Genomic DNA, 24,734 nt, shown 5'->3' on the forward strand with positions numbered 1-24,734 from the left:
GCCACGTTGGAGCATTGATTCTGCAGCAGCGATGAGTGACAACACCAGACCCTTGTCTTCACCGCCTCCTCCTGTTCACAGACCGACAAACTCCATCTTTAACAATCAAGAAAAAAGAAAAGTCACCTAATTCAAGCTTGTAAAGAAATGAAACATTTTAAAAAATAACAAGCTACTTTTGCATCTATTACAATTTTATACCAATAACTTTAGCCTTGCACTAGCTAGCCCTGCAACATGCTGAGACAATAAAGGACGAGCGAGGACAAAGGGAGGGACAGACACAAACCAATGCATAGATAAATCACAGCATGACAAAATGATACTTTGCAGCCTTTAGCTGTGTGAATGCTGTAAGCTGGAATTCTTTTATTTGGAGTGGGGGCCTCTGTCTCAGGCTCTCACCAGGAGACGCTGCTGTTATGTTTGCAGGAGCGAAGGTTGAGAGATTGGCTGACTGGCTGCTAGCTGGCAGAAGGAACCCGTAGTGCGGCTGTGGCGGCACGGACCTTGACATCTGGATCCCGTTTGCTGGAAGCACTCTCACACAGGCCTGACTCTGCCGAGGGAGAATCTCAACCCTTTGATTCCTACTCCCATGATCTGCTCTAATTGTCATCCCTCATTATTTAGTCAAAGGTGGAGGAATTAATCATAAACTATTACAGAAAAATTGCATTCCCTGCTCCAAGAGAAATCCTCCTCGCCTTCGCTCCCCGTCTCATCTCAGCTGATAAGGACAATGAATTCTGTACACTGCTGGAGCGAGAACATGTCTAGTGTTTGCTCAAGCGACTACGATTTGGCTGAGAAGGTCTTTCTGGAAGCACAGGGGATGCAAGAGGAGAGCGGCAAAAGCTGCAGCAGATCTAAAGATCGCTCCAGTTTAACAGGTAATTGTTTTCACATTCATTCTGTTCACGTTAGCCTTAAACTTTTCTTTTTTAAGTATAAAAAGCCAAAAATCAAGAATAATAATGGGTTTGCACAAAAACAGTCACGTTATTTTGAGCTAAGAGCTAAAGCTAATAAGCAAGAACAAAAGCAATCTGCTGTGTTTGAGTCAATGATATTTCCCTCAGATTTCTTTGTTGAATGACATCAAATCGCGACGGAATGATTATGGTGTGACAAATGCACAACAGCCTAATTTGTGGTTGCTTTCATCACAGTCTAGCTGATAATCAGGCCGTTAATGACAGCTATGTGCCTGAGCACAGCGCCGGGCCAAGTGAGAACAGGTTCTGTTGAGCTGACATAGATCATAGAAACTCCTCTGCCTTTGATAGTTCTTCTGTTTGTTTTGGAAAGCCACTGATGTGTGAACGTGTCACACGTGTAACTGTGGTTGGGTGAAACCTCTGCCCTCTTACCTTTAAAAAGGAATGTGCGTCCTACTTTGCATGACACTCAACAATGTCAGACACCTCTTCTACACTAAAGGACCGCCGCGATGATGGATCCATTTAAATTCTAATTTTGATCTACAAAGGTGAGGCTAGGATTTTTAACATTTCCAGGATCTTTTTTAAATTTCTTCCAAATGAGACCGAGTTGCAGAGCAATGTACAATTTTTCTGTAAATTTGCAGGAATCCAGAAAAAAGAAAGATGTGTATCAGCACCTTCTCCATTACACAGCCTTGAGACTTGCTTTTTATAGTGGCCATCATTCACTCACCAGCAGCTAGATGAGCCATTTTTCCTACTGAATGTTAAGCCAACTATCAGATTAAGCAGTCTCTGATTTCAGCGCTAATTGTGCATGTCCACTTAAGAAGCTGACAGCCCAGCGAATGAGGAGGCTTGCAGGCCTCTGCTGCACGACACTCATCCATCACAGCCTAACCGATTGCATCCCTCTGAAGGCTCAACACGCTAACACCATTAGCTCTACTGCTGGGCATCTAACTAGCACATCACTCACACAGCTACATGCTAACAGCATTACGGCTAATGCTCGCCCCTCTAACTAACACATCCGTCATAGGGCTGGAAATCCTACGGCTCCACAGAAACACACGGAACCACGCTGCCTCTCCGAGACAATCAGCCACATTATTTTGCCTCTGTTACTTCTGTTGCTCTGTGGCTAATGCCCTCATTTGTCTCTGAAGATGCTGAATGCCACTGAAAAAAAAAGTTGTTTGGAATCCGCTCCGTTCTGCCCACAACGGATCTGGGCATACGGTTGAATACACAAGACACTATGAAGGGAGCCATTCAAATCCGATTATGATTTCATATTTCACAAAGACAGCACACCACTAGGATGATTTTTAATTAGAAGCAGAATCGGTAAAAAAGAGCGGGGCACGGAGACAATAAAATGAGGAATGCTTTCATGCATGGGATGATTCTCGGGTTTTATTTAAGATCTGTGCCAATGTGCTAACAGCATTAATGAAGTTATAAAGAATTATGAGGGGAAATCAAATTTGCCTCACCACTTGAGCGCCACTAAAATGCCAAACAATAAACTACCAGATTGCAAATTAGATCAGTAAAAATATCAAACACATTGCGGTGCAGGAAAATCCATAATTGCATTTAGTGCCTGGCCTCTCCTGGGGGAAGAGACACTAAAGATCATCAGCAGGCTACACGGGGGCCGCTATTGACAGAGCGGTAAAAATCGACAGGCTAACTAAATAAACACTCCAGGCTCCATTAAATATTCAACGGCTGAGATTTGACAGTCTAGCATGCCTGCCTCTCCCCATTGCCTCCATTGGCTTCTTCCTTGCTGCACATCTTCTCCCTGTCTCCTCTCCTCTTCTCCTCCACCCCCACCCCCGCCGCTCCCTCCCCTCCCTCCTCTCCACTGTGACTCCTGACAGCAATAAATGATGCAGTGCCTGAGGGCGCTGCTCCAGTGGGAGACCTGGGAGGATAGAGCAGGAGAGCAAAAGAAATAAAGGGGAGACAGCCTATGACCAATGGCTATTAACCAAGGACTGAGACAGGGCTCTATGACATCCTCTGACACCCCACCCCCCCAACACACCCCCATTCTCTAAGGCGTTCTCACATGTGCATGAACACTGTTGCAAAGCTGAAACAAAACAAGCGTCCTCTCCCCTTTTTGTTGCATATATTCTAATTTGAACGCTCTGGGTGCACTCACAGCACCAGGAAGGTGGTTTCCTCTTACATTCTGCTGCCCTGATCTGTTTATCTTATGTGTGTTTGAAACAAAACTAGCACCTGCAAGGAGGTAAAAACAAGAAAAGAAAAACTTCACATCTTTAAACTGTTAAGCTCTCGCAGCTTCCTGACGAGATCATATGCATTCATCTGCTGCTGCAAGCCGAGCGGGGCTATGCAAATGAGAGATGACAGTGTTATTGTGTGAGGAATATCAATGGAGTAATTACTGTTCCACGTCGGGCTATTGGCCCTCCGCTGCCGTGCCCAGCCAGCGTGCTTCATTTCTCAGCAGCCTTCTCATGGGAGAGATGAGCGGCGTGCTCTGGAGAGCAGAGCTAATAATGGCAGCTCGGATCCAGGCAGGGCTTAGGCGAGCCCCGGGGTTCTGAGCCGCAGACTGCTAAACGTTGCGGGGGTCTCAGGAGAGCCCCCCAGCAAAGATGAAATGATTAAAAAACCAACCAAGCTGACTGACAAGCTGACCGACCACCTATAACTCTTTGTGTGCCGGGTCAAACCACCAGTGCTCGCCTCCATCATAACAGAGGCTGACCTTTCCGGGAAGAAGATTCTTGGTGGAGCTTAGAGACAGAGAGCAATAATAGCAGCTAAAAGTCAGCCTTCCCATTTTAGCGCTGACAAAACAAACACATTTCAGGGATTTGTGAAACAAAAAAGTGATGGAGGTAAGTCAATCCAAACCCACCCTGTTAGTGTTTGGCTGCTCTGACAGTGTCAGTATAAGATCATACTCATTAGCTCCTCTTGGCAGCTGTCCAGTGAGCAAGCTCCTCTGGCATGTAAAGTGTCATTAATTTTAAAGCTCAAATTTGCTGGGGTGTTTAACAAAGCACTCTCCTCGGTGTGTGTAAGCGGCGACTGCCTGTAACGTGTCAACTTTATCATCTTTTTTGAGTGAGGGATTGTCTAATAAATAAAAATGCTGAGAGGCCACAAGTTCACCTGATGGAGAGAAGGCGAAGCAAAGACTGACTTCAAAGAGGGAAGGACGGTACAGACCCTGGAGCAGCGAATTAACATACCAGGCAGGAGGAATGTTTCTCCCACACACCTTAAAGACACAGAGAGACCGCTGGTCCTGAGAGGGTTTCCTTCTGAGCAGTCAAGCCTGTCTGGCATTTAAGATTTTCTTTTAATCACACATTTGTATTTTTAATTAGGCTGGATGTTTACTGATTTCATTTTAACACCAAAATGTTATTTTCTTTTATTTTGTTTCATTTTTCACTTATTTATTCTCTGACTCAAACTTAGTGAATTGAGATGCTGTTTCACAAAGTCGAGGAAAAATACAGAAAATATGCATTTTACCAGCTAGAGTATACGATGTCTTCTGGTTTACAAGAATAACTTTTAACAATTCCTATTTTTTCAGTTTCAAAATATAAAATTTTTGACATTTTTGACATAATTACCAGATGAAATCTTATGATACTTTCCCACTACTACTGTCTGCTCCTTGTAATATCTGTGTCATCATCTTGGGTGTTACACTTACACGACAGGGGCTGGATGAATAAGGAGGCTCATGTGCTGCACTTGCACCTTCACATCATTCATTTCCAGGTCAGGTGCACCTCTCGCCATGTCCAGACACCTCATACATCTTGCAGGCAAGGACCGGCTTATCTCCTCACTTATCTCCCCAGCAATAATTCCCACTTAAAGCTCTATAGCCGCAAGCAAATGACTGGGCAGGGCGGGAACTGCAGGCCCCGGTGGTACACCACACCACTCCTCACTTTAACACAAAGGCAAGCCTCTTCAGAAAAAGGAAAAAAAAAACTGAGTAAAAACAGCCAACGAACATGACAACCAGCAAGAAGCTGAATTCTCACAAACCTGCTTTTAATTTGAGCAAAACAATGAATGAACAAAACAAAAACAAATGTGCATTTTAACCCTCCTACAGCGCGATGTGAAATGTATTTATTACGTTTGCCTCCGGTGCGATCTGGTGCGCTTCTGAGCAATCCCGGCTTGAACAGCCAGCTCAATCATCAGAAGGGAGAAGGAGGCCAAGCTGAGTCACGAACAGCGCTCCTGTCTGATGCTAAAACACTCTCCCTGCTAAAACAAACATTTCCTTCGACATAAGAAGAAATTCATAGAAAACAAAAACCTCTAACTCCGTTTTTACCCAGAGAGGTTCTCATTCCAGCGCTGGACAAGGAAGACACAAAAAAGCGACATTAAGTGTTGAGAAAAAGAATCCACTGTTTATTTGTGGAGTGATATTTCCAGTGTTTCCCTCCCCTCCTCTCTGGAATTGTTCTTCTCACTCAGCTCACTCTTTATTTTGGACTTGGAGGCAGTTTTTTTTCTCTCCCTGTAATAAAGAACGACCTGAGAAAAAGCAGCTTTTCCTGAGATGCTTTCTGGTTGTCATAAATCCCATTGTATGACTAACCCACTGTTTTGTTTATCGTGCCTGTGTCTTTGCTTGATGTCTTTTCAGTGAAGCTTTGATCCTGCAAACCTTATGGATCCTCACCATAAACGCGTACATCCTGAAGACGTTTTTATCACCGCGCGGCTCGATGCCAGGCATCTGCGCGGAAGTACATCCACAGATAAACTTGCCAGTTACAAGCGAGGGCAAAGAGGACAACAGCAAGGCTTTAAAACTCCACCTTCAGCCTCTGGTTATAGCTTTGTGCTCCTGGGGTCGGTTAATTTGGCATGAAAAAACACTAACCCCGTCTTTTCTTAATCTTGAATGCTATTTAAACATGTTTGCATCTCAGTGGAGCTCAAGAAATCCAATTACAGTTCCCAAAATCCTTGATTGAAATCATTCTTCACCTTAAAAACGCCCAAATTTTCTGTTTCATGCTTGTGTTGTCATCATCGAGTAGAATATGCTTTTAGAATTAAGATCATTTGGTTTTGGAGACAGCTTTTATTACACATGAGCTGACATTCACACAGTCTAACTGCATGCCTGAGCACACACACACACACACATACACACACACACACACACACACACACACACACACACACATACACACACACACACACATACACACACACACACACATACACACACACACACACACACACACACACATACACACACACACACACACACACACACACACACACACACACACACACACACACACACACACACACACATACACACACACACACACATACACACACACACACACACATACACACACACACACACACACACACACACACACACACGCGCGCACACACACACACACCACCCATGAACACCCGATCGCTGCCAGTGATGTCTCTGTGAGCACGAGACCACAGGAATTGTTTATCGCTGCAGATCACAGTGACTAATCAAAAGCAGGCTGTTTCTCCTTGAACCTGCGCGAGGTTGAGATGTTCACTCATCCCACACTGAGACACGAATGTGCCATGGCCTGACCTTCTCCCTCCTCCTCTTCCTCCTCCTCCTCACTCCTACTTCCCTTTTCAGTATCTTGTCAGCCTACAGGACACAACATCGAGCCTATAAGGGACACACTGCAAGAGACTCCAAACATCCACGCTCCAGGGTTTCAGGACCATGGCTTACTCAAGACAAATGTTCCCTTTTGTTCTGGTTTATTTATCCCACATTTTATCCTAATAATTAACAGATAACGCACTTTTTTTCTTCTCCTCCTCTTTGCTCTCCTGGCCAACAGTTCATACTTATCAAAGACGAACAGGAATAATTATGGTAAATAAAAAAAAGAACAACCATAGAGAAGGGAATGAAATGAGATTACTAGGCAAACTAAGAATTTCCATTACTATTTGCCAAAGTCCCATTAAATGTTATGGGCACATCAAGGCCCACAGAGCATGTTGGTCAGCACAGTGGGAGTATGACATCTTACACTGTGCAGGGCCTCATTCTGGACCATGCAGACAGCTTCAAAAGAATTTAACCTTCAAGGAAAACAGTCTTGAGGTCTGAACTGCACAGGAAAAGCGCCTCTCACTCACCAAGGTAGGCGATGAACTGAAATACCCTTTAGGACAGAAACAGTCTCGATGTTTCTGATTCATCCAGATGCTGTCGCCACACAAGAACAACCTGACGTGTAAAGGGAAGATGACACTGTCCGAGCGGCGATGGAGCTCTCCTCTCCGAAGCCACTCGGACGCTTGTCACTGCAGTTTATTACTTCCCTGAAATATCTGAAAAGGAAGACGCATTGAGCAAAAAGAAAAGGCTTTAAGAGCAGGGGGTGTAAATCTCTTTTAATGCCGCTGATTTCTGTGTAAGTGCACACTTCCAGTTCCTCCTATCCTACGGTCCCCTCAATATGCATCGCCTCAGAGAAATGACTACCTTTTATACGTCGCCGTCTCAAGTACTGCAAACTATAAGTGGTTTTCTAAGCCGTAACTGCAGGGGCTGCGTCTGCCAAGAGTCTGTCGCTTCCACTTAGTTTTTTCTTCTCCTTTTCTTTCTGTGGCTCTTGCTATGGAGAAGTCGTGACACAAAGCCAAAGTTGTGATGCACAAAGAGGCATGTTGTTGTAGAATAAACCTGATATGGAGATCCCGACACCACAAAAACATCTTACAGCGTAATCTGAAGGGCCCTGCATGACAAACAGACAAGACTGATCAAGGATTTATAATTCTGACGAATGAAAATATTTTCATTTTCTGTGTATTTTTTTCTTCCCCATCAGGACAGCGTTTGACACAAGTCCTGAAGCCCTCCATCTCTGCCCCCTTGGTTAGGTTAGTTCATGGTGGGATGTTTTTGTGCAGGGAGGCCACTTCTCTTACTTATCTTCCTGTCATCTCTGTGGGACGGCGGGGCACGACTCCTTCTCTGGCTCCAGAACCGCAGGCTTCCCCCTGGACACCAAACCGCTGCTCCCCTCTGGATGTGCTCTTTGAGAGGGTGGTTGTTTAGGGTGTGTCAGAGCTTATTAGCACCAGAATGTGTGAAAAAAACCGAGCTGGGTGAAGTCGTATTTGCAAAATGTTTTTATGGGTTGTTTTATTCGTCTTGAGCGCCAGTGGAGTGGGGTTTACCACATAAAAACGAGCAGGCGGACAAAATACTTCAGACAATAACAATACGCTGTCTACTCATGACAGCAAACTCAGCAGACACCACCGTTGCTGTTGTAATTTGGAGTAAACGTCATCCAGCTGATATTTGAACTGGATAAGAGAAACGATGTAAATTCATACATCCGTTCTCATCAGCCATTAGTTTGAGGTAGAAGTCAGTACTTGTGCATACATATCAGGTTTCTACCCCTAAAGCTGTTATTTCAGACAGACTGTTGGACAAACCCACACTCTCCTTTGTGAACACAACTCACAAAGTTCTGGTGATGTAAGAAATAATGTCATTATTTAAGAGTAATGAAATAAAAGTATTAAACAGCTGCAGGTGTTCACGGTCACATATCTGAATCTACATTAAAACGGTTTCTGATCCGTTTGTAGTTTATGGGATGCTGTTGTTGGATTGTGTGAATAATTTGTCAGTTTTCCTAAAACTGTATTTATTTTTCAATGCAACAACATATGTTTACATGAATCAAAATGAAACAAGATAGTTTTAGTTTCTAAACAATGATTTCTTTTTTTTTTCATTTCTTGGGAAATAAAACTGGATTTTGATCATAAACACAAACAGTTGGTGTGAGAACGCATATCAGTGGTTTAAAGGTTTGTGGATCTGATATATTGGTCTGCTGAAGTGTATTTTATGTTTTAACATACAAAAACTCCTAGTAACAGAATAAAACAGCCTTCCTCGTTATATGTTGTGGGATCTGCATGGCTTAATAACATGTTCATGGATTTTATGTTTTCAAAGGATTTAATCCACAAAAAAGAAAGAAAAACTAATTTCAAAATTTTTAAGACAAAATTCTATCTGAAAAGTGTGAACTTCCAAGAATTAAATGACAATCTCATAATAAACTGGTTTTATGCCTCTAAATGTGACTTTCAGCTGCCTGCAACAACAACAACAACAAAAGCATTGTTAAATTCAAACTGAAGTACATGTAGGTAAACCTGAAAGGCACTGTGGATGTTTGTATAAGCTGCGGTGAAGCTAACAGCTTCCTAACACACACACACCTGTGGTTAGCACAAAAGCATGCAGCACACTCCTAACCTGCATGAAGCTTTGAACATGTAAAAAATGATTATAGTTATTAGTTGTTTAGGTTTGCAATAAACTCTGTCTGCGTGGATTTTACAGAAAAGTAAATTCTGCTTAAATCAACAAAATGACTGGATGAAACTCCTTCACAGTTGGGTAGAGCAAGCAGTTGAAAGCCGTAATCATTTTCCTAACAACCAAGAGATGCTGACGCCAGCGAGTGTGCTGTGACCCCTCCACCTTTAGCCCGCTGCCTGGCTTCTGGTTTGTGTAAGCAGCGTCCAGCTGAAAGCTACCAGAGACCTTCATGTGTGTATGTGATGTTTCCAAGGAGAGATGGACCAATTAATCTGATTATAGTCGCAAATCCTCTGACGTGCCGGCCTGTCTGAAGCCATGTGCCGTACAGATGTGTGTTCATGTACGAGTGTGTGTGCCAGCATTAATGTACCTGTGTGTCAATGGGATCTACTGATGGAGTAGAGCACAAAGATCTGACTCCTGGCAGAAACTACCAAAACCAGTAACATTTACAGATTCCAACCAGCAACATTTGTAAACATTTATCAGTCTGAGAACATCTTTCGTGAAAGCACCGGTTGCAAAGCATCTGTAACTGTACGCAAATGCACGTTAAAGGTGAGCGGCTGCTTCTGGGAAGCTAAAATGCTACAGTTCAAATACCTGAAATAAAATACAGGGTGACATTGTAAACCGTCTGTCAAAGCTTTTGCGCTCTGTTTGAAAACACAACACCCAAGCACTTAAACAGTCCCTGTTCATTGGCAGGTCTATGAATATGCCTATTCTAAAAGGTGATCCTTTCATTCCCCCCCCCCCCCCCAGGTCAGAGATCTGACTCAGTCACAACCATGTTTGTGTCGCTGGCTGCAGCATGCGCCGAGGGGTGGGAGGAAGTGGAACGAGGAGCTGACAGACAGAGCCTGATACCGAACTTCCACCACACACGCCAATCCCCAGCTAACCCCTGTGCTGACAGCCAGGATGTAGCACTCATCCACAGGCCACAGCCCAGGATCTGGGGCCCAGGAAAAAGGAGCGCAGGGAGCAGGCTTCGTGGCTGATGAGAGAGAAGAGGGGAGGTGGGGAGTGTGAGCGGCTGGTGGTCTGGGTGGCACGCACCACTCCTATGCCTCCAGAGCAAAAAAAAGCGGTGATTCTGGTAGGAGAATCCGCAGAGAGTGTCGTCTGCCAGCAGCGGGTTGGACGCTTGGCACAGTGACAAACCCACTACGAACATACAACACACACACACACACACACACACACACAGTGAAACCTGAATCCAACAAAAACCAAACACGTGACAGCCTCCTTGTATTTTCAGTAAAAATGTCTCACTGCGAGTCCCGTGAAACACTCGTGTAGGAACATTCCCAGACCAACCCAACATTTTAACTCCTCTGACATCATAAAACCTTCAGCTGTGTTTGCTCTGGGACAGACCGGCACATTAGAGCAACCAACGACCAAGGGTCAGTACGCAACGAAGTCCTAATCAGAGCGGCGTAAGACGCTTGCTGAAGTGATGAATGCTCCGAGCGACCCAGCTGCACACTGAGAGAGGGCGCCGTACACAGCCAGGGATGTTCTTCCAGCTGAGATCACAACACAGTGATGGAGCTCTGGTTTCAGAGCAGAGCACAGCGCTCCCCCGTGAGGCTGCGCCTTCAGGGTCAGTCCTGAGGCAGACGTACACCCAGAGGGGGTCAAACGGAGGAGGAGGCAGCAACAAGTGAGGAGAACAAACCCTGACTGGGGTTTCCTCCTGCTGTAGCTTTTCTGTTTATAACAGCAGGGGTTTTGCTGCTCATTGGCTGTCAGCTTATTATCGATTGGTTTTCTTTCAAAGGGATTTGCAGTGACACTGCTGTGGGCAAGAGAAGGAAACAGATGAATAGAGCAAACGACTCGACCTTCACCTGCAGCAAGCCATATTTCTTATCAAGACAGCTGTATAGATATTTCTATTCAGACAGCTCTATGAAATCCCATATAAGCAAAAAAAGAGTCTGTTTTATCCCCTTATCCATCCTCCTCAAAGACACCAGATCATTTTGCAGCGTTTGAGAGATGTGGAATTTCCCAAGAAGACGTATCGTGGCAGCTTTCTGGGAACTGTTAATATCCAGCCTGCAGAGGGAAGGTAAAGGGAGAGGAGTAGGGATTGGGGGTGTACAGCAGGGGGGTGGGGTACAGAAGATCGGTATCATGCCATGGTACCTGATGATAAAATACCTCCGCTACTGCAGCTCTGTCCTATCAGCAGTACCCTGATTCACCCTTTTGATGCCAGACACGATGTCTGTTTCCTAGGGGACACCATGAGGTGGTGGAGCCTGGGTGGGAGGCCTGAGAGTCAGCGACGGACAATCACCCTCTCTCTCTCTCCCTCACACACACACACACTCCCCTGTCATCGCGACTGCACTGCAGTTTCTCCACATCTGCCTTGCCTTACACCACGCAGCCCAGCTCTCTCCGAGCCCCCGTCATCCTTGCCTTCCTCCCACGTCTCCACTCCCCCATCAGGATCATCCAAATATTTCCCCTCACTGCTTTTTGAAGCTTCCATGGGTCACAGGACCCCATGCACAAATCATGCTGGCTTGCTGTGGGGGGGCTGGTCAGGGAAGACGGGAGTGAGTCAGGCGAGCAGAAATCCAATCTGCACTGTTTTCGTACGGGGTTATTTTTCTTGCCAAGACAGCCATCACCAATCAGTGGCCGGTTCTAAACAGTGAGTTTAGGGAGCTCACGCTGGAGATGCTGGTCCTGGCAGCTGATCCCAAACATATTCCCAAGCCACGCCAAGGGGAAGAGACGGGGAGTAAATTCAGGGAGCCTGACAGCCTGCAGTGGTTTAACATGGGGGTTAGCCCCAAAAACACAGCTCTGGCTTTATGTTGATGGATGGATAACCAAATCCATTTCACTGTTTGCAATAAAATCGAGATGTTTTAACGCAGAGACGCCTTGTCTGCTTTACTGCTGAGTTATACCAAGAAAATACCAGACTTTATTTTTTTCAAATTAGAAAATCCACCAGATTTTAAAGTAAAATCACATTTTAGACATATACTAAAAGAGGTATCAGGGAGAGTGTGTGGGCACACAAAGCCAACAGAGAACACTAGGCTGGCACCCAGATCGGGACACGGGACAGACAGAGTGGGATGAGCCAGTGAGTACCTTCCCTCCCACCTGCCGAGAGGAGATGCTGAGCTGGAATCTGCAAGTGCTGGTTAAAGTAATCACATTGGTCTCACTGCATCTGATCTGCAGTCTAACAGACTTCCAAACTGTTGAATGAGTAAATAAAGTGCCCTGGGGGACTCCCCCCGCCGGAGCTGGATTACCACAAGGGTGCACACACAAAAGAAGCTGAAGCCCCACAACCCGACATGAGCTGCAGACAAAAGCCTCGCCCTGGATCTCAACCAGGGAACCGGTAAACTTTATTAATCTCATCCTAGACTCAGATGCCTGCCATTGCAACACATGCACTCATAGCTGAGACACAGAAACACTTTGTACGCTGCCTGAGTTCATACATAAGAGTCTGTGTGTTAAACAGTTCAACAAAAATAACGTCTGCTAGCATCGGATGAGCCTCATGCTCACTTGGCTGTGGAGGTCCGGGTCTGGAGGGGACCAGGGGCCACGATATTCCAGCCCCAGCCCCATTCTTTCCCTCTTTTTGGTCCTGACACAAATAATAGGATTAGGAGCCCCCGTTTCCGTCAGAGCCTCTATTCAAGACAAAGCTCCGACCAGCTTAGTGTCACACTTAATGATAAAAGTGCAAATCACTGTCGGTCACTTTAGGCTGGAATACCAGTGATTGGGAGCTAATCTCATTCGATGAACATTAATGGAGTTAAAAAAAAAGATAAAAAGAAATAAATATTAATTCATGCAACAACATTTTAGTTTGAAGCAAAAAAGACGAGCTGTCAGAAATCAGAGCTTGAAAGTGAGGCCGCGGGAAGATCTTAGATTAGAAACAAAGAGAAGAGCACATAAAGGAAGAAAATGTACACCCACACCCTTACAAAATCTGGTGCATGTGTGTGTGTGTGTGTGTGTGTGTGTGTTTGGACAAACACACTGCTCTGCCCATTCACATGGAGAGCTAGAATGTGTGACGTGAGTGTGACAGTAAGCCTTGGGCACACAACAGTCTGAATGCAGCACTTGCCACCACGATGCCAGTCCTCTCTAGAGTATCTGAGAAAAGCCTACGTGTTGGAAAAACATTCCAGAGGGGGATCACATTTACACAGTTGGGGCCAGCAACCACACTGCGAGCCAGCAGCAGCGGCCATGTCTCAATTTCTCATGCACGTTCAAGCAGGCTGCCTGAAGAAACGAGTGTGGGCTATTTCTACGACTGAAGATGCAAAACAAACAGATCTCAGGCATCATCCGAAATACTGCAATAAATTAGGACCCACAGCACTTTGACTCATTTGAGCAAAGCAGCGTGTGAATATTATCTCCTTCCTGATGTAACCATGTAATCTGGTGCAACAAAATTGAAAACATTTGCTGACTATGAGAATTTGTCCTCCAGCCACTTCCAGAAGGCTATTTCAATAATTCACAGATTTAGCCAAAATCTAATTTGTAAATTGCATTCAATGGTTTGTGGTTGCCCTGCTTTTTGTTATGAAGAGTTGTCATGCTGTGAAAATAAACCTGAAGGCCCGAGGATCGGGAGCCAATAATGAGAAATCACTGCGCTGCTGAGGCGAGGCAAGGCGAGGGTTTTCTCTCAATACCTTCGCTGATCAGCGTTCCCGATTGACTGACGTGTCCCACTGGCTGCCTAACAGCCAGCTTTAGGAGATGAGGTTAAATTGTGGCTACCAACAAATTGCATGCTTGAGTTCCTCTGCACCCCTCTGCTATCATCCAGTGTAATGTGAGCACACCAGGCAGATCCTCCTCCTTCACTGCACAACAGCTCCCCCTCTAAAGCGGTGATGGGCATCGAGCCCCTGTGCATGCACACAGAGTCCTGCACATCCTAAATTCACCCTGCACACTCATATCATCACAAAACCGTGCAAATAATCAAACATTTATCAGTAAAATAAATTACTTTTGCTAACCAGGAGGAGAAAACGGGACTCAGGATGTTACGGTGCTAAAAATCTCACTCAGTGAGTCTTTTAATGGTTCTTAATGTATTTCGAAGTTGAGGAGGGGGATAGTTAGCAAACCATGAGATGACAGATGATGCATCCTAGTCTGCAGCTGGGACAGGCCGAGCCATGTTGACATAAAACCAGATACTTCCTTACAAAGGAACGGGGCCAGCTCCAGCTAGCTCCTCGCCGAGCGGCAGAAATCCCAGCGAGCAGAAGCATTTGTGTTTCTAACATTAGACTCTTCTCTGTGCAGAGGGCTTCATTTATTTACCCAAAGGGGTTCGAGATGACCTTCATAAAAGACATTTTTAGGGAGATATTAGGATTTTTTTTAAAAAGGTGCAGCTGAACGTAAGAAAATGTTGCACACAGGACACCAAACTTGTCACCAGAGCTACATCCGGAATATTTATAGCAAAACTCCTCATCAAGAGTTCACACCGCCAGCTACATCCTGGTGTTATTGCTCTTCTCTTATTCTTAGTCTGCACACTAGTGTTCACAAGGCAATGCAGGAGTGTCCTAGAGTGAGTCAAACACACACACACTGGGAAAGTCAGCCGTCAGCATCTATCCGGCACACACTACTGCAGCGTCCCAAGCACAGCTAATTAAAAAACAACAATTTCACAGGAGGGTACTCCAAACAGTTCTGAAAAGCAGCTCTCAGCACACCAGGGGATCTTGCAGAAAACAAGGGAGGTGAGACAGGTTCTGGGAGCTCTGCTTTTATGGCTTCATCACCGTGTGTGTGTGTGTGTGTGTGTGTGTGTGTGTGTGTGTGTGTGTGTGTGTGTGTGTGTGTGTGTGTGTGTGTGTGTGTGTGTGTGTGTTTTACTGCTCACTGTGACCTCAATTTAAAATTTGCACACAGCTTTGATGATTCTAAGAAGAAAAAAACAGATTTCTATCTTTTTGGAGTATTTTTCAGATGAGACAATCTGCAGAAGCTTTAGAAAATCTTTCTGAAATGAAAAGTGAAAGTAGAAACCTCCACGCTAGAATGCAGTGGTGGGACACGGGGGCGGGTAGTGTAGCTTAAACTATAGTTAGTAAAAGTTACATTTTGTAGCTGGCGCCCGTGGCTGTTTCTAACAAGGCAGTCCATTACAGGGGTGCTGTCCAACACCTCGGTGGACTGATAGGCCTTATTACACAGCTCCCTTCAAAGCATCTGCTTGGATGGAGGAAAAGTCCCTGTGGGGAAAAGGTCTCCCTCTTTCTAATGATGTATAATTGACCTCTAAACACCAGGGCATAACAAACTCTCCCGGAATGGTGTAATTCCACTCTACCTTCTGCATACCGCTCGTCCCGTTCCAGCTTGTCCCTCCTCTACGGCTACGGCTGTCAGCCAACTGACAGCTCTGCCTACTAGCCTTCAGTTTTTCACCGAAACTCTAAATCCGGACCAATATTCCCAAATCTATTCCTCCTCGTTCCAATATCTAATTTAGATTTTCCTGGCACGTGTGCATCCATCACACACTTGTTATATTTTCATAATAAAACAGAGAACAATGCATGGTGATGAGAAGGCAAACATTTAGGGAAAAGGCTAATGCAAACCAATCTCGTTACTATATAATTGCAAAATAGGGAGCGAGATATTTTGAACTGGGTTTGTGGGAGTTTTAATAAAACAGTACACAATTGTTTTCCCTCGTCTGCACTTAAACCTGTTCCAAAGGTGCACAAAAAAGCCTGCTTGCCAATCCCTTGATTTATTATAGCTAGTGAGAGCTGATTACAGGGTATGAATCAGTTGCTGTAGGAATGTAATTAGGCACGAAGACCTCTGTAAGGGCTGGAGCTCTCTTCACAGCCCAAAGCAGTTTGTGGGCTGACAAATGCATCTTAAATGGGTGTCATAAAAGTCAAAAAGGTGCCAATTACATCTTTAAGTATCGCATCAATGAAAATGAAATAAACATCAGAAAAATGATGTGCTGGTATCGCGGTGCAACGGGGAACCCGGACAGCTCGGTCGGTCATAAGGGTTAAAAAAATGAGGAAAATGTTAAAAAGATGGGATAAATCATAACGTGTGGGAGGGAAGGTGGTGTGTTGCTGGCTGAGGGGATCATAACTGGCACACAAGCTCGTTATTCAAAACAGCAAACAGGAAAATCGAAAGGAAAATGGTCACTTTTATTCCAAAAATAGAAGTTTGAGTTCAAAGGAGGAAAAACATGAAAAGGTGAGAATTTGGCAGTCAGATCCATTCAGAATGTTTCTGCGTGTGTGTCTTTTTCTGTTTCTGCACACATCTAACAAAAAAGCTACAAACATGCAGTGTTGCACCAAGCATGAGAAAGAGATCCTGGGTGTCTCAGCTTCCAGCCACCCCTGAGCCGTAACGCCGGGACTCTGGTATCCAGGGTTACTGCTATGAATTTTCCATTGTTATCGGCCGACTGCCCTGATGTGGCGAAGCTGGATGAAAGGCACGCATGGCAATAGATGTAACTCTTTGTTGCCTTGCAAGGTGTCTAGCAGAGAGCTATAATGTCCCGGTAATCGAAGCAGAATTGTTGAAAAGGACAGACACAAAAAAGCTGAAAATTCAGTGACAAGCATGAAAAGCGCTCATGCAAAGAGAAACACAAGACACCCCGGGGTCTCTGCAGGCCAAACAGCAGCCCTTCTGGTACCGGTGCTCCATTTCAGCTCTGCCGGGTTTATGTGATCATTTACTAATTTGGTTTACTAATTAATTCCAGCCAGTGCATTAATTTGTTTTCTTTTTCTGTTATTTTTTTAAAAATAAAAACCCTGAATTTAAATTATTTTAAATATTATCTGTGCTACTTAAATTTTTATGGAAAAGAAAAAAATTATTACAAAATACAAAAATACAATTACTGTTTAAAAAATGTATATAATTTCATAAGTGTACTATAAATAATAATGTGCTATAAATAATTTTTATTTTAGGTTTAAATTTATGAAGAAAGAAAAACATCTGCACTAAGTCACAAATATGTGCAAAACCCATCAGATTTAAACAATTTTATAAAATCCTAAATGCTTTTAAATAACAAATTAATTAAATTATTTTTATTTTAATATTATAAGTGCTGACGCAATTCGCACGTGTGCAACGCTGAAAAAAACTATTAAAATAAAGTTCTCCATGAGTCATATTCTATCAATATTAAACTAAACTAAATTGCTCTAAATAAATGTTCATTTCTTAATCGTTTTCAGTAGCCCGATAAAAAACTGAATTCCAACATGTTCTAACTAAAATAGAAAACTAATTGTGAGATTTGAGGAACATCAGCGAGAATGGGAGCGAACAAGTGATTGCAAATTAATCTGAAGTGTACTGCAGGTTTGGAGATTCAAATTAAAATGTTTTCCACGCTTAGAAGGGTTGTGAAGGGTTGTGAAGGGCTGCTGGAAACGCCACCTGATTCAAGCGGAGAATAAAGGACAGGGAGCGGAATACAAACGACAAAGCACGCCTACACGGTTCTCGGGCCTGAGGCTGCTGCTGCAGAGGCAGGACTGGAAACACCGTGGGCCACCGGGCAAAAATCCAATTATTAACGGTTCGATTTTACTTGTGGTGTATTTAAATTAATTTAAAAATAATGGCAACAACAGGTTTCCTTTTTGAGCCCATCATTCGTCTGATCAGCAAATCCTCACAGTGAGCTTTTAATCACTGCAACAAAACAACATAGGAAGATGCAAAACCAGTGCAAGTGTCTCCAGCTGGACGGTGCTTACTGTTGGTAGTCGTGCTTGCAGTAAAGTTTCCTTTCTCTGAAGTAACAGCTGGTGATGAGAGGCTGCTGACACACGGTGCACTGCAAACACTCCTCATGCCACGAAGAGTCGTTGACTCTCATAAGGAAGCGGTCGGAGATGGGACGCTGGCATCCTTCACACACGGACCTGTGGTGGCACTCGGAGCCTGCAGAGAGAGAAGGCGGGCTGGGTAAGATCTGCACAAACAGGATCCACTGGAATTTGTTTATTATACAGGAAACACTATAAAATGTTTATCCAATCCTTTCTAAGGCCTTGCCTGCAACACCCACCCCTTGCCAGGAATATCAAAATGAGCATTATTTGCCACCTTTATTTCCTGCATTTGCTTGACGCTTTTTTGCATTATCAGGTTGAAAAATCAGGAAATACAAACCAAATATAAGGCATGTATGCAAAATTCTGCGCAGGAAGAGGCGCTTCAAATAGGTTTCCAGAAGCTTCACGTCTAGATGTAAATTTACAGATAATAAATACATAAAACACAGTAAAGTGACGGACTGACCAAGCAGGACTCCCAGCGTGGCTTGTCCCGATCGCAGCGGATGATCTTCTATTTTTATGCCGTCCAGCATGATGCGCGTCTCGGACTGTCCCCCAGCGGAAAGGCGCTCCACCGACACCAGACCTGTTGCGATATCCATAAGAACACGGGTCAGACTGGACCAGAAAACCCGGCCTCTCCCAAGCTGTCTGGACGTGAAGCGCGGAGACCTGTTGAAAAGGCTTCAGCTCCGCTTTGCAGCCCGGAGGATCAGAAAGGAGGAAATAAACTATAAAGTACAGAAACAGTGGATTTAGAAAGATCAGCAGCCGGATAGAACTCCGGATGTTTTCGAGAGAAACAGACAGAAACAGAAAAGTCTCAGAACAGTCACCTGTTAGGATCAGAGGACCGAGGAGCTTTATCTTCTCCTCCCCGATGCCGATGGGAGAGAGGGCTGCACAAACACCGAGTGACAGCCTCACGAAGGGCGAGGAGGAACAGAAAATCAGGGAAAAGGAGGAGAAGAAGGGGTAAAAGTTGACAACAAATCCAAAGATAGGAGTATATGCAGATGTCCCGGCTGTAACTCTTAGGAAGTAACAGAGACGGTTGGCTGGTTGTGCCCCTGACGCTGCAAAAGTCTGAGATCAAGATTGAAGCGAGTGGATCCTCCCACTCCTGCATGCATGGCTACACTTTTTTTCATTCCCTCCATTGACTGCTGTTGGGATTCTATTGGAGCAGAGCAGTGTGCTGCCCAGAGTCCAACAAGACAACGAGACGTGTTTTCTTTTACCTGATTAATAACAACAACAACAATGATAATAATAATAATAATAATAATAATAATAATAATAATAATAATTATTATTATTATTATTATTATTATTATTATTATTATTATTATTATTATTATTATTATTGCTGTTGTTGTTATTATTATCATTATTATTTACACAATTTCAAATCTATTTACATAACAATAAATTATTTATGAAAAAAATATGCCTATGACCAATGTATTTGACTCATTGCTTGTGTGTGTGTGTGTGTGTGTGTGTGTGTGTGTGTGTGTGTGTGTGTGTGTGTGTGTGTGTGTGTGTGTGTGTGTGTGTTACTTGGAGCATCACAAGGTCTTTTGTGGATTGTCTCCATAGTGAAAGCTGCTGTCCCCTTTCAGTTGATGCACCTGGTGATCAGCGTTGATAACAGCACTGAGCACAGGCACGGTCTCCACCAGACAGGCTGTCTATCTTCCAATAGGATACGTAATAGTAGTAGTAGTAGTAATAATAATAACAATAATAACAATATGGTATTTAATCATGCAAAGTGTAGTCTCAAAATAATTAGTCTATAACTCAAAAACGGCGTTAATACATCAATAAATATCACTAATGCGAACAAGTAAGTGTTGTGTTTGTGTGTCTTAATGGTAACACTAAGTTACCACTTTGGACAAAAGCACCATTCCACACCTTCACCTAACCCTTAATAATAATAATAATAATAATAATAATAATAATAATAATAATAATAATAATAATTATTATTATTATTATTATTGTTATTATTATTATTATTATTATTATTATTATAGAGCTGAATACTAAACTAAACTAAATATACAAACACAGACATGTGGGTCTTTTATGGAGTGGATGGCTGTTCAAAAGCTACCACATTAACCCCTTCATTATATACGGAGTCTCCCTCAATATCAACAAAAATATTCAGATACAATAATGTATTATTATTATTATTATGGTTGTTGTTGTTGTTGTCAAATAAAATTTTCAAAGTCAAGACACGTGCCTGAATGGAAAATAATGTTTAAAGTTCAAATTAAGGTCAACATTTTAAGATAAACAAAACTACTGAGGGGAAAAAAACATCCTGAGTGCAGGAATTACAGCCAATTTATGTAACAGGATAAAAATGTTCACCCAAAATATTGTTTTATTAAACTAAAAATATTTGTTTGAGATTTGGTTTCTAATAGGTTATCTCTCCAGACAATCAGTGACGTGATTAGAGACGTCTGTGCCGCTTACTGATGGGAATGCACTGCTTCCGGTGGCAGCATTTCATCTAAGAACTGATGAGGAACAAAAAGGTCTGTAGTTACCTGAAAGTGTGTAGAGATAAGTCATTTCTAGACCAATACGTTTTTATTATAATTAATAATAATAATAATAATACTGTAAAGCTTTAAATTATTTACCTGGCTTAACAATAAGCTAGCTATAGTGTAGAAGAAGAAGAAGAAGAAGAAGAAGAAGAAGAAGAAGAAGAAGAAGAAGAAGAAGAAGTTTCTAAGCTGGCTAACAACAAACCGTTAGGCCAAAAGGCCTCCTCTCACGTCCTTCGGATGGTCGAACCGAGCCGCTGACCTGCAGTTTATTGTGAACGCTAGGGAGGACGCTGGTTACGTCGCCCTCTGCTGTTGTAATAGGGAACTGTTTCATTATGATGAACGACAATTTCAGCGTTTAGTCAGAAATAGGCACCAACGAAATTAAGTAGCATGCATAAAAACTCTAAAAATATTACATTTATTCGTTTTATGATACTATTCTGGTCAAAATGACCGCTCATAAACACGTTCTTCCCCAGTTCTGCTCTACCTCTGTTTACAGCTCCTCTATTAGGGTCATTTGCCTCACACTATTTGATTATTCTACCACTGAGCAGCTCGAGCAGCACTGTGAGCTGAATACTGTCAATGGTACCATAATCAATAGACTTGGAGTAACATCTGCCCCCCATTCAACAGCTCTGGTCGGGTCACCCCGGTGAATGAGGACATCAAACATTGATTCAATAAATCAATCCGCCAACTTTGAGCCCGCGGTGTTTTAATGAGCCTCTACATGACAAGCCCTCCCTCACTTTTCACGGGACGGAAAAAAATATTAAAGCCGAACAGCAGCCGGTGTGCAGAACAGAAAGCTTTAATTTGCTTTTAAGTAACCAGAACTGTTGCATCCATCGGAAAGGTAAGAAACCATTAGAAAAAAACTAGAGCGACTTAAACTCTGCTGCTGTAATTTATCTTAATAGACCAGAACCTAACATTAAGGCTACGTTATTAAAACAAACAAACAAACAAACAAATAAACAAACAAAAAATAATTAAAATTATAAAAACAATTTCTAAATTAAATGTAAAAGTCTTTGTAACTTTATGTTGAAAGGCAGATTCGTTTCTTTCTTTCTTTATTTATTTTTTTTTAAAATTGGCTCAAAGTTTGAAGGAAAGGAAACAGGCAAGAATACACTATCAAGATAAATCATAGATCAATTTAGAAAGTTTATCAAACACATAAACAATAACAGTTTTGCATTTAGGAGATTATTTTGTTTATATTAATAATCATATTCAACGAACTTAGGTTAATGTTTGTGGAGAAACGCGATTTCTTTTGGTGCTTTTCTTAAAAAATAAAATAAATAAACAAGTAATTACTCAAAGAGAATGAGAGGAAAGAATGAAACTCCAACAGACCAGATCAACAAATAAATAAATAAACAACTGAGGTTTAACTCTGGAAAATAAACAGAAACTATTTGGAAATTTGCTCAGAAACAAAATACATTTAATCAGATCCACGGAATGAAACCACCATTACGCAATAAATAAATAAAATTATTTAATGGTTAAACTGAAAGAGGGATACTTTAGTGACTCGTGTGCAAAAGATAAAAATACATATAGGCTATGAAAAGAAAAAGAAAAACGGAGGAATGGGATTTCAAAATAAAGCACCGTGGTGAAAACCCAGTCCAGCGAGCTGTGATTCTTTAAAACGTTTTAAAATGCTTCAAAATACTTTTTTAAACAACTCCTGATTTGCTTTTTGAATATCTCAAAATGAAAAATAGACACGCCACGCGCTTTCTTTTGCATGAGTTATCTTCTTGCACATACTTTCCTTTCAGCCTGCATGCGCACGTTTTTTTAGGGACGCATGTCTGAATCCCTCCCGGCTGGGGGCTGTTGCGGGGGCAGACCGGAATCGCTGACCACCGTGGATCAACCATCAGGCTAATTGGAGACTTGAAACGCGGCGATTTGCGGCCAATCAGCTGTAATTTAATCTGGTTTTGCTGGGTCATGCGGGCTTGCAGTGAAAGAAAGTAACGCGGTGACATTGTACGCATGCCGAGCTGCTAATATAGCAAACGGGTCTCCTCGGGCCATATGGGCCCCTCTGCTGCATTATTCATCACTTTATTGATTCTAATATCTTAGAAATTAGATGCTTTAATTTTTTTAATGCTGATGCGTGTTTTCTTTTTTCATCTTTGCGTCATTTCAGCTCACAAAAGTGCAAAGAAGCAGAATTAGGAGTGAAGTTATTTGGAGCCTCTGCGCAGCTCCTCTTATCTCACTGAGGCAGCCAAAAAATGATAGTGCAGGATAATCCCTGCTCCCAGAGGATTAGGCCCAGGTATAGAACAGCACTGTCAACCCCTGGCGAGATTTGTTTACGTTATGATTTATTGAATTCAGATTTTTTTCTCCCTTCCTTTCCCTTCCTCTGACAAATTTATTGAGTTCTTGACAAATGTCCCGACAGGCCCCTGTGTGACGTACAAGCCTGAGAATCTGTTTACCTCGACATGTTTCTCCAGACAAACAGAGCTGGGATTACATTACTGCTCACAATTATATTTAAAATAAGCATTATTTTATATAATTTAAACTGTGAATTTCTAGTTTTCTGCGATTTTCATTAAAAGTCGATTTAGAAGCAGGATTCAATCAAAATATTATTTGTAGCCTATTTTTGTTGTTTCCTAATAATTAAATCACCAACTTCTTCTGCAGTCGTAAATAAAACTATTTATTTGTGTGTAAAATGAATAATCATTGAATGCACGTATTTGTGCTAATCCAATCACTATGTAAAGTGAATAATATCATTTATTTTGACGCTGATTAGGTTGAATAACTCATTTGGAGCCCGGTTTTCTGAAAAAACGAGTAAATCAACTTTTAGAAGTTTTCACATTAGCTGATCGAATAACGGCACTGCCCCCTGCCGGAAAAAATACGCCAATACAATTTATTTTGTTGCTTTACAAAAAAAATGTTTACAAAAGGAAACGTTTTCTCACAAGTTCGTAGAGTTATTTACTTTATTGAAAGTAGTAATGTAGCAGAATCATGTAAAGAAAAAATGTATTTGAACTATAATTAAAATAAGTTTAAGATAAACAATTCTGAAGCATAAATAAGTAATACTTTCTCGAATAAACACATAAGATCTTTTTGTGATTTTAAGAGTAACATTTTTGTATTTGAGTCTAATAAATAATACCTCTTTTTATGTATAACATTTGCAGTTTCTAAAGTGTCTAAACATGTAATTTATTAATTTTATGTGTCACTTTATTTTTTTTTCTTCTTTTACTTAATGTTTTTTGTTCTGGTAATTATTTTTCTTTATTATCTGTTGCATTTTATCATGAAATACGTTTCCAGCAAAAAGCATTCAGAGTTTGTTTTGTCATTCGGTGTGAACAAAAATCCTTTTACAAACAGTTATCATAAAAGACACACGTGATATCTTTATTTTTTATCCAACAATGGAATTATTTATTTTACTGAACAAACATGAATTATTGCACACTGTAAAAACAATATATTAATAATGTTTTAATAAAGTTGTGTTCATATTTAATCTCAAAATAAAACAATGTTTTTGTTTTAAATATTTTTATTTGGTTAATTTCTTAAAGTTGGTAATGCCATGAACATAAATTGAATTACGTAAGAAAAAGTAACAAGGGTCAAATCATATTTAAAGGTTTTTCATTGAGATTATTGTAAAAGATTTTCTTTCATACTTTCTTTGGCATCTGGATTTTTACTTTTGTTGCTTTCTGTTTGTTTTATTTTAAACTCAGATGAAGATTAAACACACAAAGTTCTGACTCACGTAGAAACACTTTTGTAATTTTAACATAATTAAACTTGTCTAAAGCTTCTG

The 24,734-nt window shown here is 42.0% G+C and overlaps 1 protein-coding gene across 3 annotated transcripts in view; it reads right to left on the minus strand.

Moving 5' to 3' along the window:
* The window catches only part of lmx1bb (LIM homeobox transcription factor 1, beta b), a 41,320-nt gene extending 21,926 nt beyond the window's left edge, over nucleotides 1-19,394 (minus strand). The window contains exons 1-4 of one of the 3 annotated variants that reach the window (XM_015972149.3): nucleotides 19,127-19,394; nucleotides 18,963-19,021; nucleotides 18,754-18,876; nucleotides 18,207-18,393 (exon numbers count right to left, since the gene is read on the minus strand). In XM_015972149.3, the coding sequence (XP_015827635.1) occupies nucleotides 18,207-18,393; nucleotides 18,754-18,823 (257 nt within the window). In that variant the 5' untranslated portion in view covers nucleotides 18,824-18,876; nucleotides 18,963-19,021; nucleotides 19,127-19,394. Of the gene's footprint in view, nucleotides 1-18,206; nucleotides 18,394-18,753; nucleotides 19,022-19,126 lie in introns of all 3 variants that reach the window. The other 2 variants (XM_015972147.3, XM_054731365.2) reach the window with 2 other exon arrangements.
* Nucleotides 19,395-24,734: the final 5,340 nt, after the last annotated feature.

The sequence above is a fragment of the Nothobranchius furzeri genome, chromosome 17, assembly GCF_043380555.1.
Source record: "Nothobranchius furzeri strain GRZ-AD chromosome 17, NfurGRZ-RIMD1, whole genome shotgun sequence".
NCBI lineage: Eukaryota > Metazoa > Chordata > Actinopteri > Cyprinodontiformes > Nothobranchiidae > Nothobranchius > Nothobranchius furzeri.